The following is a 16018-nucleotide window of genomic DNA, read 5'->3' as shown; positions in this document are numbered from 1 at the left end:
AACCAAACAGACACATTTACTCTTATAGTCATTATTTAAGAACTGGATTTAACCTGGTGTTTAAATACTTTACTTGTGTTTGAAGCAAAACCCTATAATAAAACTGTACTCTTAATGTCTTCATTTTTAAGAGTTGTCCGTCAAAAAATTTTCTCACAAAAAAAAATCATTTATATTTATATATATATATATATATATAAGTAATCTTTAATATAATATTGGATACATAATTCCTCATAACATTTACACTATAATTACTTCAGAAATCTTTTTAGAAGTTGTAAACAACGGAAACATATAGCACACTAATGCAGATGGCAAAATGTGTTGCTATTCTTCAAGGCAGCATGTTGAGAACAGATCCACAGCTCTGAAAAAATCATTGTATAACTAAATACACCTTCTGACTCGTAGTGGTCTACATCTGGCATCTTACATTTCCTCTGTAGCATTTTTATTTTCATTTCACAGCGGTTTACAGAGGCACACTGGTATACACGTAAATAAAAAAGTGAATATTATATAAACACTCTTGAAGTATTAGCTGACAGCTCCAAGTATCATGTACCCTGAGTATTCATTCTGATCATACCTGTTAATACAAATTGGAATGCATTTTGAATGTCCTTCATCCTGAAACAGGATCCAAGTGCAATTTTTTTTTAATCAATGCCATTAAAAATCTCTGTGTGCCCCGTGATACCAAATGCAAAAGGTTTCCTTCAAAAAGTTTTCCTTCATGTTCAACTGGCTTCCAAATCCTGGCTTTCTGTAGTTGGAATGTGTGAAATATAAATCTGTTTGTTTCGTTAGTAATGCTGATTAAAAAGAGCTTAGTACCAGATTAGGTGTTTTTTAATACAACTAACAGTCTGTATCTTGTGGACCTGCATGTTGGTCCATAAGCTTCAGCACAGACTCGTCTTTATCTTCACCTTGCAGTAATGCATCATGAGATGAGGATGATAAAACCTGTGAGGACTCAGTCTTAGCGGTGACCTCCGTCTGTACCAGAGCAAACTGAGCTGTGGCCTCATCCAGTTGTGAATTAACAGCATGGACCCAACTCTGTAGCTGCACACTAAGAGAATCCATCCCTTGGTCGAGCTTCTCCTGTCTGCCTTGAAGCTCTTCTAACAGATGTTGTGTGTCACTGACAACCCGCTGCCTCTTTCCTGCAGAAGGAGCACGCTGACGCAGCATGTAGCCCTCAAACTCCTCCTGACTGAGGTTGAGAGCCGGTCCATCCAGCTTTTCGATGAAGGCCACTGCACAAGACTAAGACAGGGGACAAAAAGCAAAGATGTGAGCATAACTGACCTCGCTCCACAGCATCCTGTCGTGGTCACCAGATGAGTCACTTTGCAATAAACTTACCAAGTTAGTGAAATAGTATCCACTCTCTCCTGCCATCAGACTGTGAGGAAGACCAAAGCGAATCACATATTGCATGTTCGAGTGTAGGCGGGGTGGATTGGCCTTCAGCACCACATAAACCAAGCCTGACAGGAAGTCATCAGCATTAGCGGGCTCACTGTTCGAGGTGGAGAGCGCTTCAAAGACGTGCTGACTGCATTTGGACACACATGCAAGTTTGTCCTGAGGCGCTCGTTTGGCATCCATTTCAATTATGGCTGTTAAAAAATAAGAGGGCAGAACGAAATATCAAAGGCTAGCATTTCAGACCTTCCAGTGATGCTAACAGTATATGGGAAACCTACTACTTTCTCCAATGAGCTTAAAAAAAGGGCTTTTCCCAACCACATTTACGGAATTATTGTTTGGAAATATACTTCCGCTCAAGAGGTACATGGAGATCAATACAAATACACTTAATCTAAGAAAAGGAACATAGTCAGTTCGTCCTGTTTCGCTCTTCCCTACCCTTCTCTCAGATCTGATGTGATTGCTATATTGATCTTCTCAGCTAACTATCCTCCAGAAAGATAATAAACATATTTCCCAAAGTTACGAAAGAGTCCTTGTGATCACCTGTTATAGCAGGCAGGAAGGGGTCGCCTGTGACTTCAATCTTTTTATCAGGGAAGGGTACGCTCAGCATCTGAGGAGTGATCCAGTTTAAAGAGCTGCAAAGTAAAGACATTATGGTCTAAACAGGGTTGTAGGTAAGAGGTTTTGATAAATCAACAGAGGTGATTGGTATATACAGGTTACCGTATCCTTCTCTGGAGAGCCAGGTCCTTCTGTTCATCATCACAGCTGTCATGGCAGAAAACCCATTTGTGCAACCGGGTCATTATTAGCTTCTCTACATGCTCCATTATGTGAGTTACCTGAGCCTCAGGAAAACCTGAAATTAAAATAAACATATACAGTTATATTATTAAAATGTAAAAGTCATTAAAATGTTTTTTGATTTCAGAATAAACAGGAAAAGAAATACTGAATTAATCTGACTCACTGTTAAAATATTCAGCAAAGGATTGGTAGAAATCCTGCACGAGATCTGACTGCTTCTGTACCGGCAAATCCTGTAAAGATGATGAGAAGCCACTTATCAGAACAGCTCTGGCCATTCAAAGAAAGGTTAAAATAAGTGTATAGTCAAACGTTTAAACAGCTACTTACATGATAAGCTTCCATTGTGTTGAGGAAGGCTGTACATCGGGACTGCAAGCGCTGAGAGGAAGGGCTCTTTAGTATCTTCAGGAAACCGGTGAAGTCCCCGGCCTCGAGGCTCTGGTAAGCTTTTAGCAAATTAGCATGGCTTTCAGAAGACTCTAGAGGGATAAGAGGTGTATGTTATTGTTAGATAAATAAATAAACACGTGTTTAAACTTAATATCATATTTGAAATGGCGTCAGATTTTTGAGAGACTTCCGGCCCAGTCACTGCTTTTGGGCAAATCAAATGACATTTAATTTAGCTGAAGCTTTTATCCAAAGCGATTTACAGTAATCAACCATGAAGACACCAAAAACCGCCTGAATCTTTCAAGCACATTAGCTTTCAATGAGCAAACCAATCTGTGCTACTTCATTGGATTAAAATACATCACCCCCTTTAAGTGCTACAAACAGAAATTAAAACATTTTTTCAGAGAATATAAAAAAGTGAATCACTAAGCGAACAAGCGGACAAAATTCACCGCAGATACCTCCAGAATCCTTTGAGGTTGAAAACCTGCTACACCTGCTATCTGCTGTGAATATATGGTCTATGGCTCATGAAGCAGTAATGTTAAATGTGCTGGTTTATGGCGCTGATAAAAATCTAGTTTTTACTTTGACTGAATTTACTTTTTAGGATAATAAGACATATATATGCAGCAGTGTGCAGTTGAAGCTACACATTGGTTGCACTTTTATATTCTACCTACTGTTTTGACTTGTTGGCAGAGAATGAATCAGAGGACACAAAGCAAACAGAAGTACCCTGAAGTTTAGGAGGGGATGGGCTGCCCCAAAAGAGTCTCCTCATTGTGTTGATACGACGTCCTTTCTCAGTGCTTTTCTTCTCCTCAAATTTGGAGAAGGTGAGAGGAGTTCCATCATTGCTCGGCCTACAAAGAATGACAACATAAGAACTCAAATCTGTAGACAGTTCAAACCAAAAGCACTTATGTTCCCTACGTTACTTATTTTATGTTCCAGCAATTATATCATTATGACATAATAGTTACCTTACAAATCCAGTTGGTACTACAATGAACTTTATAAAGTAGGAACTTTACTAGGTATGGTATTGAATTTTCCCATAAATGTGTAATTAATTAATATGTGAAACTGTTTTCTTCAATAGTCATTAAGGTCGTAACTATGACGTTTCTTTCACGTGTTGCTTTTAAGATGTGACTTAAATGACTGCTGGCAAATACATCAAGATCTAAAAGACTCCTTTTAGTCAGAATGACTGGTTAATATATATATATATAAATAATATTTCTATTTACCTTGTGTCTTGACTAGAAGCTCCAGCTATACGTGCTTTCTCTCTCCAGCACTTGGAGCAGAAGCCTTGCCACACAGGGTTTCCATAATACCCACAGGAATTCTTGCAGAGCAGCTCCTCCTGAGAAACGTGGATTCCCCTTTGCTTATCTGTCGACATTGTGGAGCTCTTTCATATACTACTTCCGCCTATTGGACAAAACATTAGTATTTAAAGTTGAATTCAAGTTGTCCAACTAACTCTGTGGTTCTTATATAATTCCTTCAGACATTTGTACATATGTAAACTAAAACTTCAAGCTATAGCCTGGTTGTGCTACTAAACTTTGCACATCACCTCGGAGGCATCTTACTTGTTCATCTAGACAGCCTTTTAGGACACACAATGCTGCAATTCATCCCTTAAAACCGAGGAACACTACACTACATTGTGTCATAAAGGGATGACATTTTGTATTTTTAGTTTGAACTGGTTTAAATTGAGATATTCTGCTTCAATAAAAACTACAGCTTATTTTATAAACAGCAGAAAACAACAACCAAAAGCACTTGACAACTAACATATAATGTTGTGCGTATATAAATAAGTTTACATTAAATATTTTGCTAGTACTGAAAATAACCAAATAGTGTGTTATCCAGTAATTGAAAAAGAATTGAGATTTGTGCTCAGGCACAACATTGATTTAAGGAAAATACATTTTAAGGAAATACTATCCAATAATATATCAATTTTTTTACCTAAACATGCAAAGTTTAATTGAAAGTACGTTTTTGTATCCTTTCACTCCTTTTGCTTTTATTTCCTCTTTCTAATTATTTCATGCAAGTCCATAATAGTCCTTTCCTAAAAGTTTTCAAATGATTAATACTACATGAAAGCGTCCGCAGTCTAGTAAGAAAAGAAGCTGAAACCCAGGCTTACATTTCCTATGCAAAACTGTTTTCATGTGTGTTGGCTAAGTTGTTAGCTAACAGTAAAAAGCTGCCTGTCAGCTGAGGGGATTTGCGATAAGAACTAATGGCTGTTAGCTAACGCCGATTGGCTAAAGCTGACAACTATTGTAGTTAAATGTACAATCTAATTTAACTTGTGACGCAGATAAAAAGCAAATAAGTGTAATGATAAGGTCCAGTTATTGAAATGCCTCCTCACCTGTCAGCTGGTGACATCATAACTAAGTTAGCCGCTTCCTGATCGCAGTGTCGCCTTTCTGGTTTCTTAACTGTCACAAACTCATCATAAGTATGACATGAAAACCATAATCTTCAGCCCTTGGTCGATGAGATGTTGTTGAATAAGAATTAAACAAAGCTAGGTAAACTTCACGGTGAACTAATTACAAACGCGGACAAAATCAGCTGATTTCAAACCTGTGCAACCGGAAAGTATTGAAGGAAATAAAAAGTCAAGTTGCAAGCTGTGATCGACCAGGCAGCGTCCTTTCAAAGCAAAAGTATCACAACAAATTGCACCTGTTCCCTAAGTAAACACGATTTGTTTACCTCCAAAACACAAACATCAAGTCAGCATCACTTACCCTTCAACCAAAACTATAGATATAGAATAAGAACACGTCCCGTAATCGCTGTAACCTGATTTCTCTCTAATTGAAACATACGTATTTTGTTTTGAAAATCTGTACCGGAAATATTTATTTGCTTTTGCCTGCCTTGACTTTTACTTCTGTTGTCCCCGGAGCATTGAAAAGCATCAGTACAAATGATTAATAAATAAATGAATACAATGACATCAAATACAAATAATAATTAATAAATAAATTTACTAGAATAACATTGTTTTTATAAAAAAATAACAGTCCCGTGTCTACATTACACTCTAGTGGTCGCAATGCGTAACTACACCCATGTCTCCTATAACATTTGTATATTTTAATGTTTTAAACAGAAGTTTTATTATAATATCGTATCTAGCATAAAGGTAGTTAAAAAAAAAAGATCAAAACTGAAAAAATTACAATCATTTGTTTAAGTGTTTGCGGATTGTAACTCTACATTATTAAATGAAAACATTTAGAAGTGCTTTTTTTAAGTTACCACTGCATTCATTGTCATTTTAGTGTCTGTTTCGATGATGCTTTTATGGAAACTTTTTGAATAATGTATTTTATCTGTCCATTCAACCAAAAATGCATCACTATTTTGTTGTTTTAAAAAGAGAACCATCATTATTGAAAGCTAATGATTCTGTGATAAATACATTGAAATAAAACAGACAAGGCATGCACTTTTAAAACTCTTTCTCACTCACTTGAGTAAAGCAAACTAAAGCCAAATGTTGAAGTCTGATATTATTTATTTTATTATAAAATGATCGCGCTTTTAACTTGAAAGGAATAGCAGGAAACAATTCCTTCGTTCCCCAACCTTGCTACGGTAACCAGGCAACGAAACGCTTCGCAGGAGCTAGCAAAATTATAGAGATTGTGGGGTTTTTCAATCAAATGTACCAGCTAAACCCAAATAAAAAGTGTAAGCGTTCGACACGAATGAGGCAGTTGTTCAAGAGCGGACCTGATAATGTGTTTTCTGTTGAATACATTTCGAATGGTATGTTCCGTATCACAAAAAGAGACTTCGATTTGACAGGACAATGGCAGACGTTCTCTAAAGTATTTTAAAAAGAGAAAATAACCTTCAACAAGTGAGAGGTTAGTCATCATGTCAGGTGCTGAGACTAAGGAAGAATTCACGGAGAGTTTAGAATTGAGAATAGAAGAAACAGATGCTGAGATCAAGAGGCAGTCTCAGGTCTACACTGCAACCAGAGACACATTGTTCCCAAAGAAGATTACTTATAATGGAACTCATGCATTGGTAAGCATATCCTGTCGAATATAGGTGACCTATATTTCTTTTTTTTTATGTTTACCCTCTGCACTTGTAGTAACAATTTCTTTTGCTCCTCATTCAGTCCCTAGAATGGGTATTTGGGATGAATCCTGCTTTGCCTGCCTTCTGTCTGCAAGACCACGGCCAGCTGGTGGTCTTCTATGCTGGAGCTCATGTCGGGGTCCTCTACAATCACACCTCCAACTCCCAGCACATACTTCAGGTACAAAATAATAAACAGTTTACAACTTGATGGAATATTTTATGAAAATGAGACGAGACAGCGTCCTTTAGATTAAGTTATCTAGGTAAACATCTCCAGATACTGCACTGAAGTACACATTACAAGTACTTATTCTTTACTTGAGTCTTTTCTCATAATGCCACAATCCAGATCTACTCCAATGCAGCTCAGAGTCTACTGAAATGTGTGCATTGTAGAGAAGATTCTAGTCTAATTTTAACCCAAATACAATTATTGAGCTTTGTTTACTAGTTAATTTACGAATTAAGATTATTGCAAACATTCTTACTATTTTCAGAAATTGACAAGATTAATCAATAATAACATAATATTAATTAATTGCTACATTACATGAGTAAAATCCTACTTTCAAATTATATGCATAATAAAAACCCAATGATATAATAATGCATTTAATTTTAGTATTCACCTGATAAATACGACATTATTTTACTTAAGTTGCATTTTCAATGTAGGAATCTTATTGTAAAGGATTTATTTTTGTAGTGGGGTATTTATATTTATCTAAGGATCTGAATATTTTCAATGCTACAGAAATCTTTTCACAAGTATCATGCAGGTTGCAGTGTTGATTCAAATAACCTTCTGTATATACTCAATTATTTCAGGGTCACTGCCATCCCATCTCAACTATGTGTGTGAGTGAAGACAGACGCTGGATTGCAACAGCAGACCGGGGTCCAAAAAGCACAGTGATCTTATGGGACTCCTACTCTGGGTAACTTTTTGTTCTAAGTGTATAAAGGCTTTTTATGTGTTAACCTTTGCTCTAAATAGTAACCACATTAATGATAAATGTTTCAGCATTCCTGTACATACATTGTTTGAATGCCACCCTAAGAGTGATGTCATGGCAATGGCGTTTTCAAGAGACACGAAGCATCTGGTAACCCTTGGGGCTGAGGAAGTTCAAGTGAGTATCACAGCAGTTAAAAAAATACAGTTAACAGTGTTATTTAATATAGATTGTAAATTACACAATCCATTAAAAAATGGAGACACATAATAATATCTGTTGTTATACAAAGTATCACCTTCTGGTCTTCATTTATGATGAAAGGAAATGACAGCCAGGACTGTTCACCTTCTTAAATGAAGCTCCATAGTATGACTCCACCAAACACCACCATCTACTCACAATCTATTAACCATTTGACATTTCATTTAACAGTGCGTGTATATTTGGGATTGGACAAATGAAACCGACATGACCAACATGAAGCCTTTGTGGTTTACTGAACTCAATCCTAAACATGGTTTCCAAGTAGGTAACTTCTTTTAACAGTTGAATGCCACCTTATCTTAGATATATTGTATTCAGTAGATCAAATGTTTAAATGTTGGATTGTTTTTTAGGATTACATCATTTTTAATCCAAATGATAGCACTCAGTTGCTCAGCAGCAGTGAAAGCCATGTGTTGTTATACAGCAGGGTAAGTCTTGCTTTTACTTGTTCTTTTTTAATTTAAACATTAATACAGCTGTTATGTGGTATGTTTATTGCGATAATCATCTGGTCTTTTTCAGACCCCTGGGGCTCTTCAATACGTTGCACTGAAGGCTAAAAAGGTGACATGATAATCAAAATGTCTTAAAGGCTGCCATCAAATTATCGGAGATGTTTCTGACTTTTAATGCAAATCATTTTTTGATAAATATAAATCATTGTTCAACATTGCAGTCTGATGATGCAGCTTTCCATGGATCTGATACTTTCTGTCTTCTTCTGACACTTCTCAGACAACCTTCATGGCTGGGTCACTGAGCCAGTCTGTGTTCCACTGGAGCAAGCCTGAAATCATAACAGCGACTGCAGCAGGCAGTATCGTGGTGTGGGATTTAGAGGAAGACTTAGCTGCAAACCAAAGCCTCCACACAGTCAAGCTGATTCCCATTCAGGAGCACCCGATCACTGCTCTCACTGTAACTGACAGGTAGCCAGAACATAATATTCATAATGTTTTAGAAATGTGTCATGTATTTTGTCTTTAATGTCTCTTTGTTTGTTTGTCTTGTGATATCACAGCTGTTTCGTGACGGGTGACACTCAAGGCCACATCAACTTTTACGATGAAGAATTCCTGATTCTCACTTCGTACACTAAATTCCACCTGGATGCTATTGTTTCCATTTCCTTTTCCAAAGAGTGTACAGAGGGATACCTGGAGGACTGCACTGTGGAGGCGAAACCTTTGATCATCAGGTAGAGGAAACACAATCTATTATGTCTTCAGTCTTGATGTTATGTGTATCTGAATCCATTCTAACCTCTCTTTTTCTGCAGGAACTTTGTTGTGTCCACAGTCAGTTCCACAGTGGTACATGTAAATACACAGAATGGGAGACTCGACATCCTGCTACACGAAGAATGTGGTCCTATACATGCAGTGGCCTGCCACCCCGAGCAGCCAACCGTGGCCATTGGCAACCATAAGGGTGTTTTAAAAGTGTGGGACTCTGACACCAAAGTGATCCTCTGCAGCAGGACCTTTGAGACAGAGAAGCAGATTCAGTGTGTCACTTTTGACCCTCAAGGTTAGCCAACTTGCTTACTGGCTCTCTTTGTAACAAACACATGTTGCATATTACCAGCCAGTAGCTGCAGGAATTTGCCATTATGTTTTGCTATGTAAACACCAGCCTTGTTGGGCGGCAGTGGCTCAGTCGGACTTAGCCTGGGAACCAAATGGTCTCCGGTTCACATCCCGATCAGGCCAAAATAATCCGGAGTGTGGACTGGTAGCTGGAGAGGTGCCGGTTCACCTCCTGGGCACTGCCGAGGTGCCCTTGAGCAAGGCACCGAACCCCAAAAGCTCTGGGTGCCGGCTAACTGGCCGTCCCTTCACTCTGACACCTCTCCTATCCTGCATATGCTTCTGTTTGTGCATGTATAACAAGCCTGTGTGTCCTGTTAGTAAACAAACGGAGTGAATGTTGGAGATAAATAAAGTATGTCTTCTTCTTCTTCCTTGTCTCTGAACAGGGATATACCTGGCAGTTGGCTTTGGCAGTGGAGCCGTTCACATATTGAATTCCAGGACTTTAAAAAGTGATCCCGCGGAGTGTTTCCATTACAGTAAAGACAGCATCCATCACATCACTTTCTCTTCAGACTCCAAGTATCTTGCTACTGCGGTGAGCAACGAAATACAATAGGTTTAAGGCTTTGATAATGTATACTGCAATAGTATATTTTCATCCTTATCTTCTTATGATTTCATGTTTGACATGTTTTACTTCCATGTTCTCTCTTAGGATGATGGGAAAGCAGTGACGGTGTTTCGCTTGCAGACTAGTAAAGGCCCTAAGCCTCGTTGGACATATTTGGGCAGATACTACTCCCACTACAAGCCCATTAAAGACCTTCTTTTTGGAGTTCACCTGGACAGCACTCAACCCAGACTGCTCTCTCTGGGAATGGACCGCAGACTGGTTAGTCCCCTTTGTCAAAGTTGTATCACTGTGGACTAGTTAAGAGTTGTGTGTTTAATGCCACACACATCTTTGTGAACAATAGGTGGAGTATGACCTACAAAAAAGTGACGTGAATGAACTTCTCATCCTAAGCTCGGAGCGCATTGAGCAAAGTGAAGTGCCAACTGGCATGACTTGGTATCCACCCCTCACTGCAGAGCAGTTTCTACTTGTTTCCTCAGACCAATACAAGATTAAGCTTTTCAACAGCACCACCAAGATGTGCAGGTCCGTGAGATATATAGAAATCAGATGTATTTGTATTTCTCAAACTGTCTTTACAAATACTTTATATTGTATTGTATGTTATATACATTACAACATTTTTCACTAAAACAGAAAGACTCTCCTTGGCCCAACGTATGGCTCGCCCATTAAGAAAACCATGGTCCTTCCTCTGTCTAAAGACCCTGACACAAACTCATTTTACATGGCATACATCACAGAGGACAAGGTCAGTGCTGGAATCTGTTTCTAGTATTTTCTAGTAAGTTAATGCTTATTTTATTTTGTTTGTGATCAAAATTAAGGTTTGTGCGTCAGATGTGTAAAGTATTTCTCTTAAATGTTTGCGTTTTATAAACAATTACAAGCCTTTTAAGAAAAGTTGTTGCTCTTGTTAGTGTTATTACAAATAATGTAATTATATTTGTACAGGTTGTGGGAAGTCACAAGAACAAACACTTCTTTTTTTTTACATGATCACCTTGCCAGCAGCTCAGTGTTCAAGGCTTTTCTCTTTTGATTTCTCATTCATTATTTTCTCTGTTGCTTCTTGTCACAGTATTTGGTTTAGTGTGAGATCGGCCAGTTGGATATAAGAAAGGATGTAGATAAAAGTGGGTTTTTTCATGTAGGAAAATACTGTTACTCACAATAAAGATAATGCCACTAAAACTGTGTAATGTTCCCAGGTTGGTCTCCAGATCTTGCCTCTGGACGGGAACCCCTACAAGTCCAATGCTGTGGTATGCCACCCGACAGGGGTGTCCACTTTAGCCTGCTCCTACGATGGCCAGTTTGTTTTCACTGCAGGAGGATCTGACGGCACTGTCCTGTCCTGGGAGATAAGCTTCAAGTAAAGTCAAATAGTGCCAACCAGATAATAGAAGGAAATGCATTTTTGCAGTGTGGCCAAGTTTTCTGTTCTTAACTGTCTCTCTTATTGTGTCTGCAGTGCATTGGAGGGGGCAGCTGCTTTGGGAGGAAAGAACATGTTGCCCTTTTATGCTCTTTTAGAGGGAGGCAGAGACGGAAAGTTCTACAGGGTCCGTTGAAAGAGTTCCTTGTTACCTAAAATTGTGTTCACTGATCAACAGCCACATATTTCTCTTTCATTTACTTAAAAGAAGAAGCATGTGCTCTGTTCATTAAGGTGTAGTGTCATCAAGGTTAAAATGCATCATTTGCATTTTGATTTTGATTAAGAACTTGGTTTGTTGGTCAGTTCTTGGGGTCAACATTTGTAAGTTCCCTTATGGTTAACACTCATCTTTTATTCTGTTATTTAAAGCTCTGTTACATTAAGAAAGACGCGCTCAGCTTGCACATGTATTTTTTTCCAATCTTATAATATGTTCTTGCATTTTCCTGTTTACCATTTGTAAGAGTTTTACTCTTTATCAGTATGTTAGTATGATCTTAATTGTCACAGAAATGTAACACTAAAGAATTGGAAAAGGTGGGTGGGTGACTATTTTGGACAGTGGATTCTTTAGTGGCACAATATTTAACACACATGTAACACTATAAAATGTTGTATTTTATATAGGGGAGCATTGCCCGTATTCACATATTCTGTATATAATATATTTGGATTATAAAATGCCACACTATCAAGATAATAGCTTATACTTGCATTCATGGTACTATCCATAGATTCTCAGTTTTATGAGATTGTTCTGTCTTTAGGAGATGGAGGACCTTTTCTATTACTGCCAACTCCGTCATCAAGGCAATAACTCAACGAAGGAATGGCAGTTGTCAACCAAAATCCCCCTGTCAGAGGTTCCCTCTCTAATGAGAGCTTTGGCCTATTTCCCAACTGAGCAAGAGGTACAATGTGTGAAAATGAAGCAACATCAAAGGCGCATGTGATTCTATCTGACAGTATAGATTCATTACAAGAGAAATGATTTACAAATAACTCAAATGTGGTAACAAATTGCTCATTCTATTTCTTACCAGATAGAAAATATGCATAACGAGGTCAAGTTCAGCAAGTATGCAGAAACAGGAAAATATGTGACTGACATTGACCTGGAGGAGGTCATTAAGCTGTATGTCAACCACCGGCCAGCATTGGGCATCTCTAACCATGAGCTTGCTCAAGCTTTTCATATCCTTGGAGACCCTGATAAGAGAGGACAGCATGTTCTGCAGAGACAGGAACTGCTGGAACTCCTACAGGCTCAAGGTATGCTGCAGTCTTTCCAGTCAGAATACTGTGACATTGCTGTTCTTCCAGTTTCTACATGCAAATTCATTATCATATATTATCTTTGACAGGAGAACACATGACAGAGGAAGAGATGGCAGAGTGTTTCACTACACTTTTAGGCCTCAATAAAGACAAAGAAAAAGGAGAAGAAAAGGCACTAGAAGCCAGAGGAAGACAACATTCTGGGCATGACAATAATACATCCAAGAGTATGTAAATGCAAAACCTCACTAACAAGCAGGCAAGAACTAAAAAAACAGCTGAAATACATCGTCACTTTTTGCTGTGTGTCCAGGTGGAGATTCTGAGTATTCTCTGGAGGGTGCGTTCCCAGATGAAATATCCATGGAGACATTTACGGCTCACATAATGTGCTTCCCGTCCTCAGCAGAGAAGAGTGGCCAGTCTTCCCCTCCAGAGTGATGGAAGCAAGAAACGGTTTGCTCGTCTTAAAGAACTTGTGTTGATGACGAGCCTCAGAGTCTCTGGAACTCTTTTTTAAGATGTAGTTCAATGACATGCTCTAACAAAGATACTGGAATGTGTATGTATTATAATTTGAAATGTGATAAATAAATATAAATTGGAAGTTAGATCGTCATGTCCAGCTTTGTCAAATATCAATTATAAAATATATATTATAATATTAATTAATTGAACTGTATTTTCCTTTTAAGAATATGTATTTAAGGTACATCTTGCTACTGATATTTCCGATGTTGCTTCAGTAACAAACTTCAATACTTCGCCAAAGCAATAGGTTGAGATGTTCTAACAAATCATCAGCTGTACAGCCATTGTAATAGTTACACCCAGCAGATAATTACTTTGTTATGATTGTTCCATACTTTTGAAACACACCCTCTCACACCCACACATAAAATATGCATGTAAAACATTTATGGACTATTATGGCTATGAGTCCTTACAACAGCTGAATGTTGACATATAGGTGATTATAACTTTTGAATGTTAAAGCCTTATCAGTCCACTTCTATGTACTGTAAGTGTTTTTATTAGGTTACACATAAATCGTTATGAATATAATGATGACAATATAATTCACTGACTTCATAAGATGTGGTCTTTATAGATAGTGTCGCCGTGGAGTCACTGATACTCCATTGATCCATTGCTGTTTTCATTCAGGAGAAAGAAAGGTATATATAAACATGGTAGCAAATACCACAGTAATCATTACTGTAGTTATTTTCATTGGTATACAGTTGAGAGGCAGATATTGTATTTTTTACTCATTAACATTTATTCAACACAGCATATCATGTGTTTTCACATATAAAAACACATAATATGCTTATTTTTTTTGATATGATGTAGTAGCCAATCAACACAGTATTTTACGAATTAACATAAATTGGGTTTACAGTTTGAAAAACTATGACATGAAAATGCCCATAATAAAATGATAGAAACAGCATTATATAATATTCAATAAAAACTGATGCAAATGTGAAGTGCCTTTCTGCTTTTTGAAAACTTTAAAGGTTCCCTATTATACTGTTATTCATCAATCAATCAATGTTTATTTATATAGCCCAATATCACAAATGTTACATTTGTCTCAGTGGACTTCACAGTTTGTACAGAATATCAGTATGACAATACGACACCCTCTGTCCTTAGACCCTCACATCGTACAAGGAAAAACTTCCAGAGAAAACCCAGTTTAAAGGGAAAAATGGGAGAAACCTCAGGGAAAGCAACAGAGGAGGGATCCCTCTCCCAGGACGGACAGACGTGCAATAGATGCCGTGTGTAAATTGAAAAGATAATACATTTGCAACATAGGTAGTCCAAATGTTTGGAAATGCATGTGTGTATAATAGGAAGATGAATCCATGAGTATATCCATCCAGGACTTATGATCCAGGACCACAGCCACGACTCAAGATCCAGGACTCGCAATCCATGACACAGGACCGCAGGATCATCCATGACTCCGGATCCCGGCGTATATAGACACCAAAAAGAAAGAAATTTGGGGAAGCTGGGTTAATCGGAACATGAGAGTACACAGGTATAGACAGAGAGAAGGAAGAAGTAAGATGTCCCCCGACAAACTAAGCCTATATCAGCAAAACTAGGGGCTGAATCTAATCAGCCCTAACTATAAGCTTTATCAAAAAGGAAGGTCTTAAGCGCACTCTTAAAAACGGATAGGGTGTCTGCCGTCCGAACACAAACTGGAAGCTGATTCCACAAAAGTGGAGCTTGATAAGAAAAGGCTCTGGCTCCCATTGTACTTTTAGAGACTCTAGGAACAACCAACAACCCTGCATTCTTGGAACGCAATGCCCTAGTAGGACAATAGGGTATAATGAGTTCTTTAAGGTAAGATGGCGCCTGCCCATTAAGGGCTTTGTAGGCGAGAAGAAGAATTTTAAATTCTATCCTGTGTTCTATAGGGAGCCAGTGTAAGGCAGCCAGAACAGGAGTAATGTGGTCCCTTTTCCTAACTCTGGTTAGTACACGAGCTGCAGCATTTTGAATCAGCTGAAGCGACTTGACTGACTTCTTGGTACACCCTGATAATAAGGAGTTACAATAATCCAGCCTTGAAGTAACACATTTTTCATCAATATATTATAGGTCTCAGATATATACAAAAAATGTCTCTGAAGTGTTTGGCTCGAAATACCAAACAGATCATTGCAGCATCCCATAATCCCCTCTGTTTCAGCCCTGTTTCAAAAGTGCTGTTACTTTAGATCAGTGGTTCTCAAAGTGGGGGGCGCGCCCCCCCTGGTGGGCGCAGAGGCATGCCAGGGGGGGCGCGAGAGACCAGGAGGAAAAATGGTTATAAAAAAAAAAAATAAAAAGATAAAATAAATAAATAAAATAAAAATCATAATTTGAAAAATTATTGATTCGAAAATAATATGATGCAGTACAGTACTATTACGTCTGGGTCTCTGTTTCATTAAAGCTCGGCTCTGTTTGTGTGTGTGGAACGAGCCATTTTGTGTGCGCGTGAGAGAGAGAGAGAGCGCACCGGTACTGGAGATCGTTGTTGTTAGCTTCTGGTGCTAGCGAGCTACGCTAACGGATATAA

The 16018-nt window shown here is 38.2% G+C and overlaps 2 protein-coding genes across 2 annotated transcripts; one reads left to right on the top strand and one right to left on the bottom strand.

Annotated features, from left to right (window-relative positions):
* Positions 1-168: 168 nt before the first annotated feature.
* LOC307044795 (rab5 GDP/GTP exchange factor-like) lies at positions 169-5373 on the bottom strand. Its single transcript, XM_079690184.1, has 9 exons — positions 5069-5373; positions 3915-4101; positions 3397-3524; positions 2590-2741; positions 2423-2492; positions 2176-2311; positions 1993-2087; positions 1378-1634; positions 169-1278 (listed from the first exon to the last, which is right to left on the bottom strand). Exons 2-9 carry the CDS (start codon positions 4070-4072, stop codon positions 865-867), a joined length of 1410 nt encoding a protein of 469 aa, XP_079546310.1. The 5' UTR covers positions 4073-4101; positions 5069-5373; the 3' UTR covers positions 169-864.
* A 953-nt stretch (positions 5374-6326) lies between these two features.
* cfap251 (cilia and flagella associated protein 251) lies at positions 6327-15547 on the top strand. Its single transcript, XM_079689442.1, has 20 exons — positions 6327-6750; positions 6848-6988; positions 7639-7748; positions 7835-7943; positions 8202-8294; positions 8387-8464; positions 8559-8600; positions 8772-8965; positions 9058-9234; positions 9316-9566; positions 10015-10166; positions 10287-10463; positions 10549-10733; positions 10845-10959; positions 11420-11583; positions 11683-11773; positions 12417-12560; positions 12693-12921; positions 13014-13154; positions 13241-15547. The coding sequence occupies exons 1-20, from the start codon at positions 6595-6597 to the stop codon at positions 13366-13368; spliced, it is 2877 nt and encodes a 958-aa protein (XP_079545568.1). The 5' UTR covers positions 6327-6594; the 3' UTR covers positions 13369-15547.
* Positions 15548-16018: the final 471 nt, after the last annotated feature.

The sequence above is a fragment of the Notothenia rossii genome (genome assembly GCF_949606895.1).
Source record: "Notothenia rossii genome assembly, chromosome: 6".
Taxonomy (NCBI): domain Eukaryota; kingdom Metazoa; phylum Chordata; class Actinopteri; order Perciformes; family Nototheniidae; genus Notothenia; species Notothenia rossii.
Note: the sequence above shows the minus strand (reverse complement) of the source record. Positions and strands in the feature narration are given on the sequence as shown.

Bases quoted from the DNA above. Each gene is read 5' to 3' on its own strand.
- LOC307044795 (XM_079690184.1), bottom strand. From the start codon at position 4,072: ATGTCGACAGATAAGCAAAGGGGAATCCACGTTTCTCAGGAGGAGCTG. The intron at 1,635-1,992 runs GTGATCACAAGG...ATTTTTTAACAG, and splicing joins CTTCCTGCCTGCTATAACAG to CCATAATTGAAATGGATGCC. The intron at 1,279-1,377 runs GTAAGTTTATTG...CCCCTGTCTTAG, and splicing joins GATACTATTTCACTAACTTG to TCTTGTGCAGTGGCCTTCAT.
- cfap251 (XM_079689442.1), top strand. From the start codon at position 6,595: ATGTCAGGTGCTGAGACTAAGGAAGAATTCACGGAGAGTTTAGAATTG. The intron at 9,235-9,315 runs GTAGAGGAAACA...CTTTTTCTGCAG, and splicing joins GCGAAACCTTTGATCATCAG to GAACTTTGTTGTGTCCACAG. The intron at 10,960-11,419 runs GTCAGTGCTGGA...TAATGTTCCCAG, and splicing joins CATACATCACAGAGGACAAG to GTTGGTCTCCAGATCTTGCC.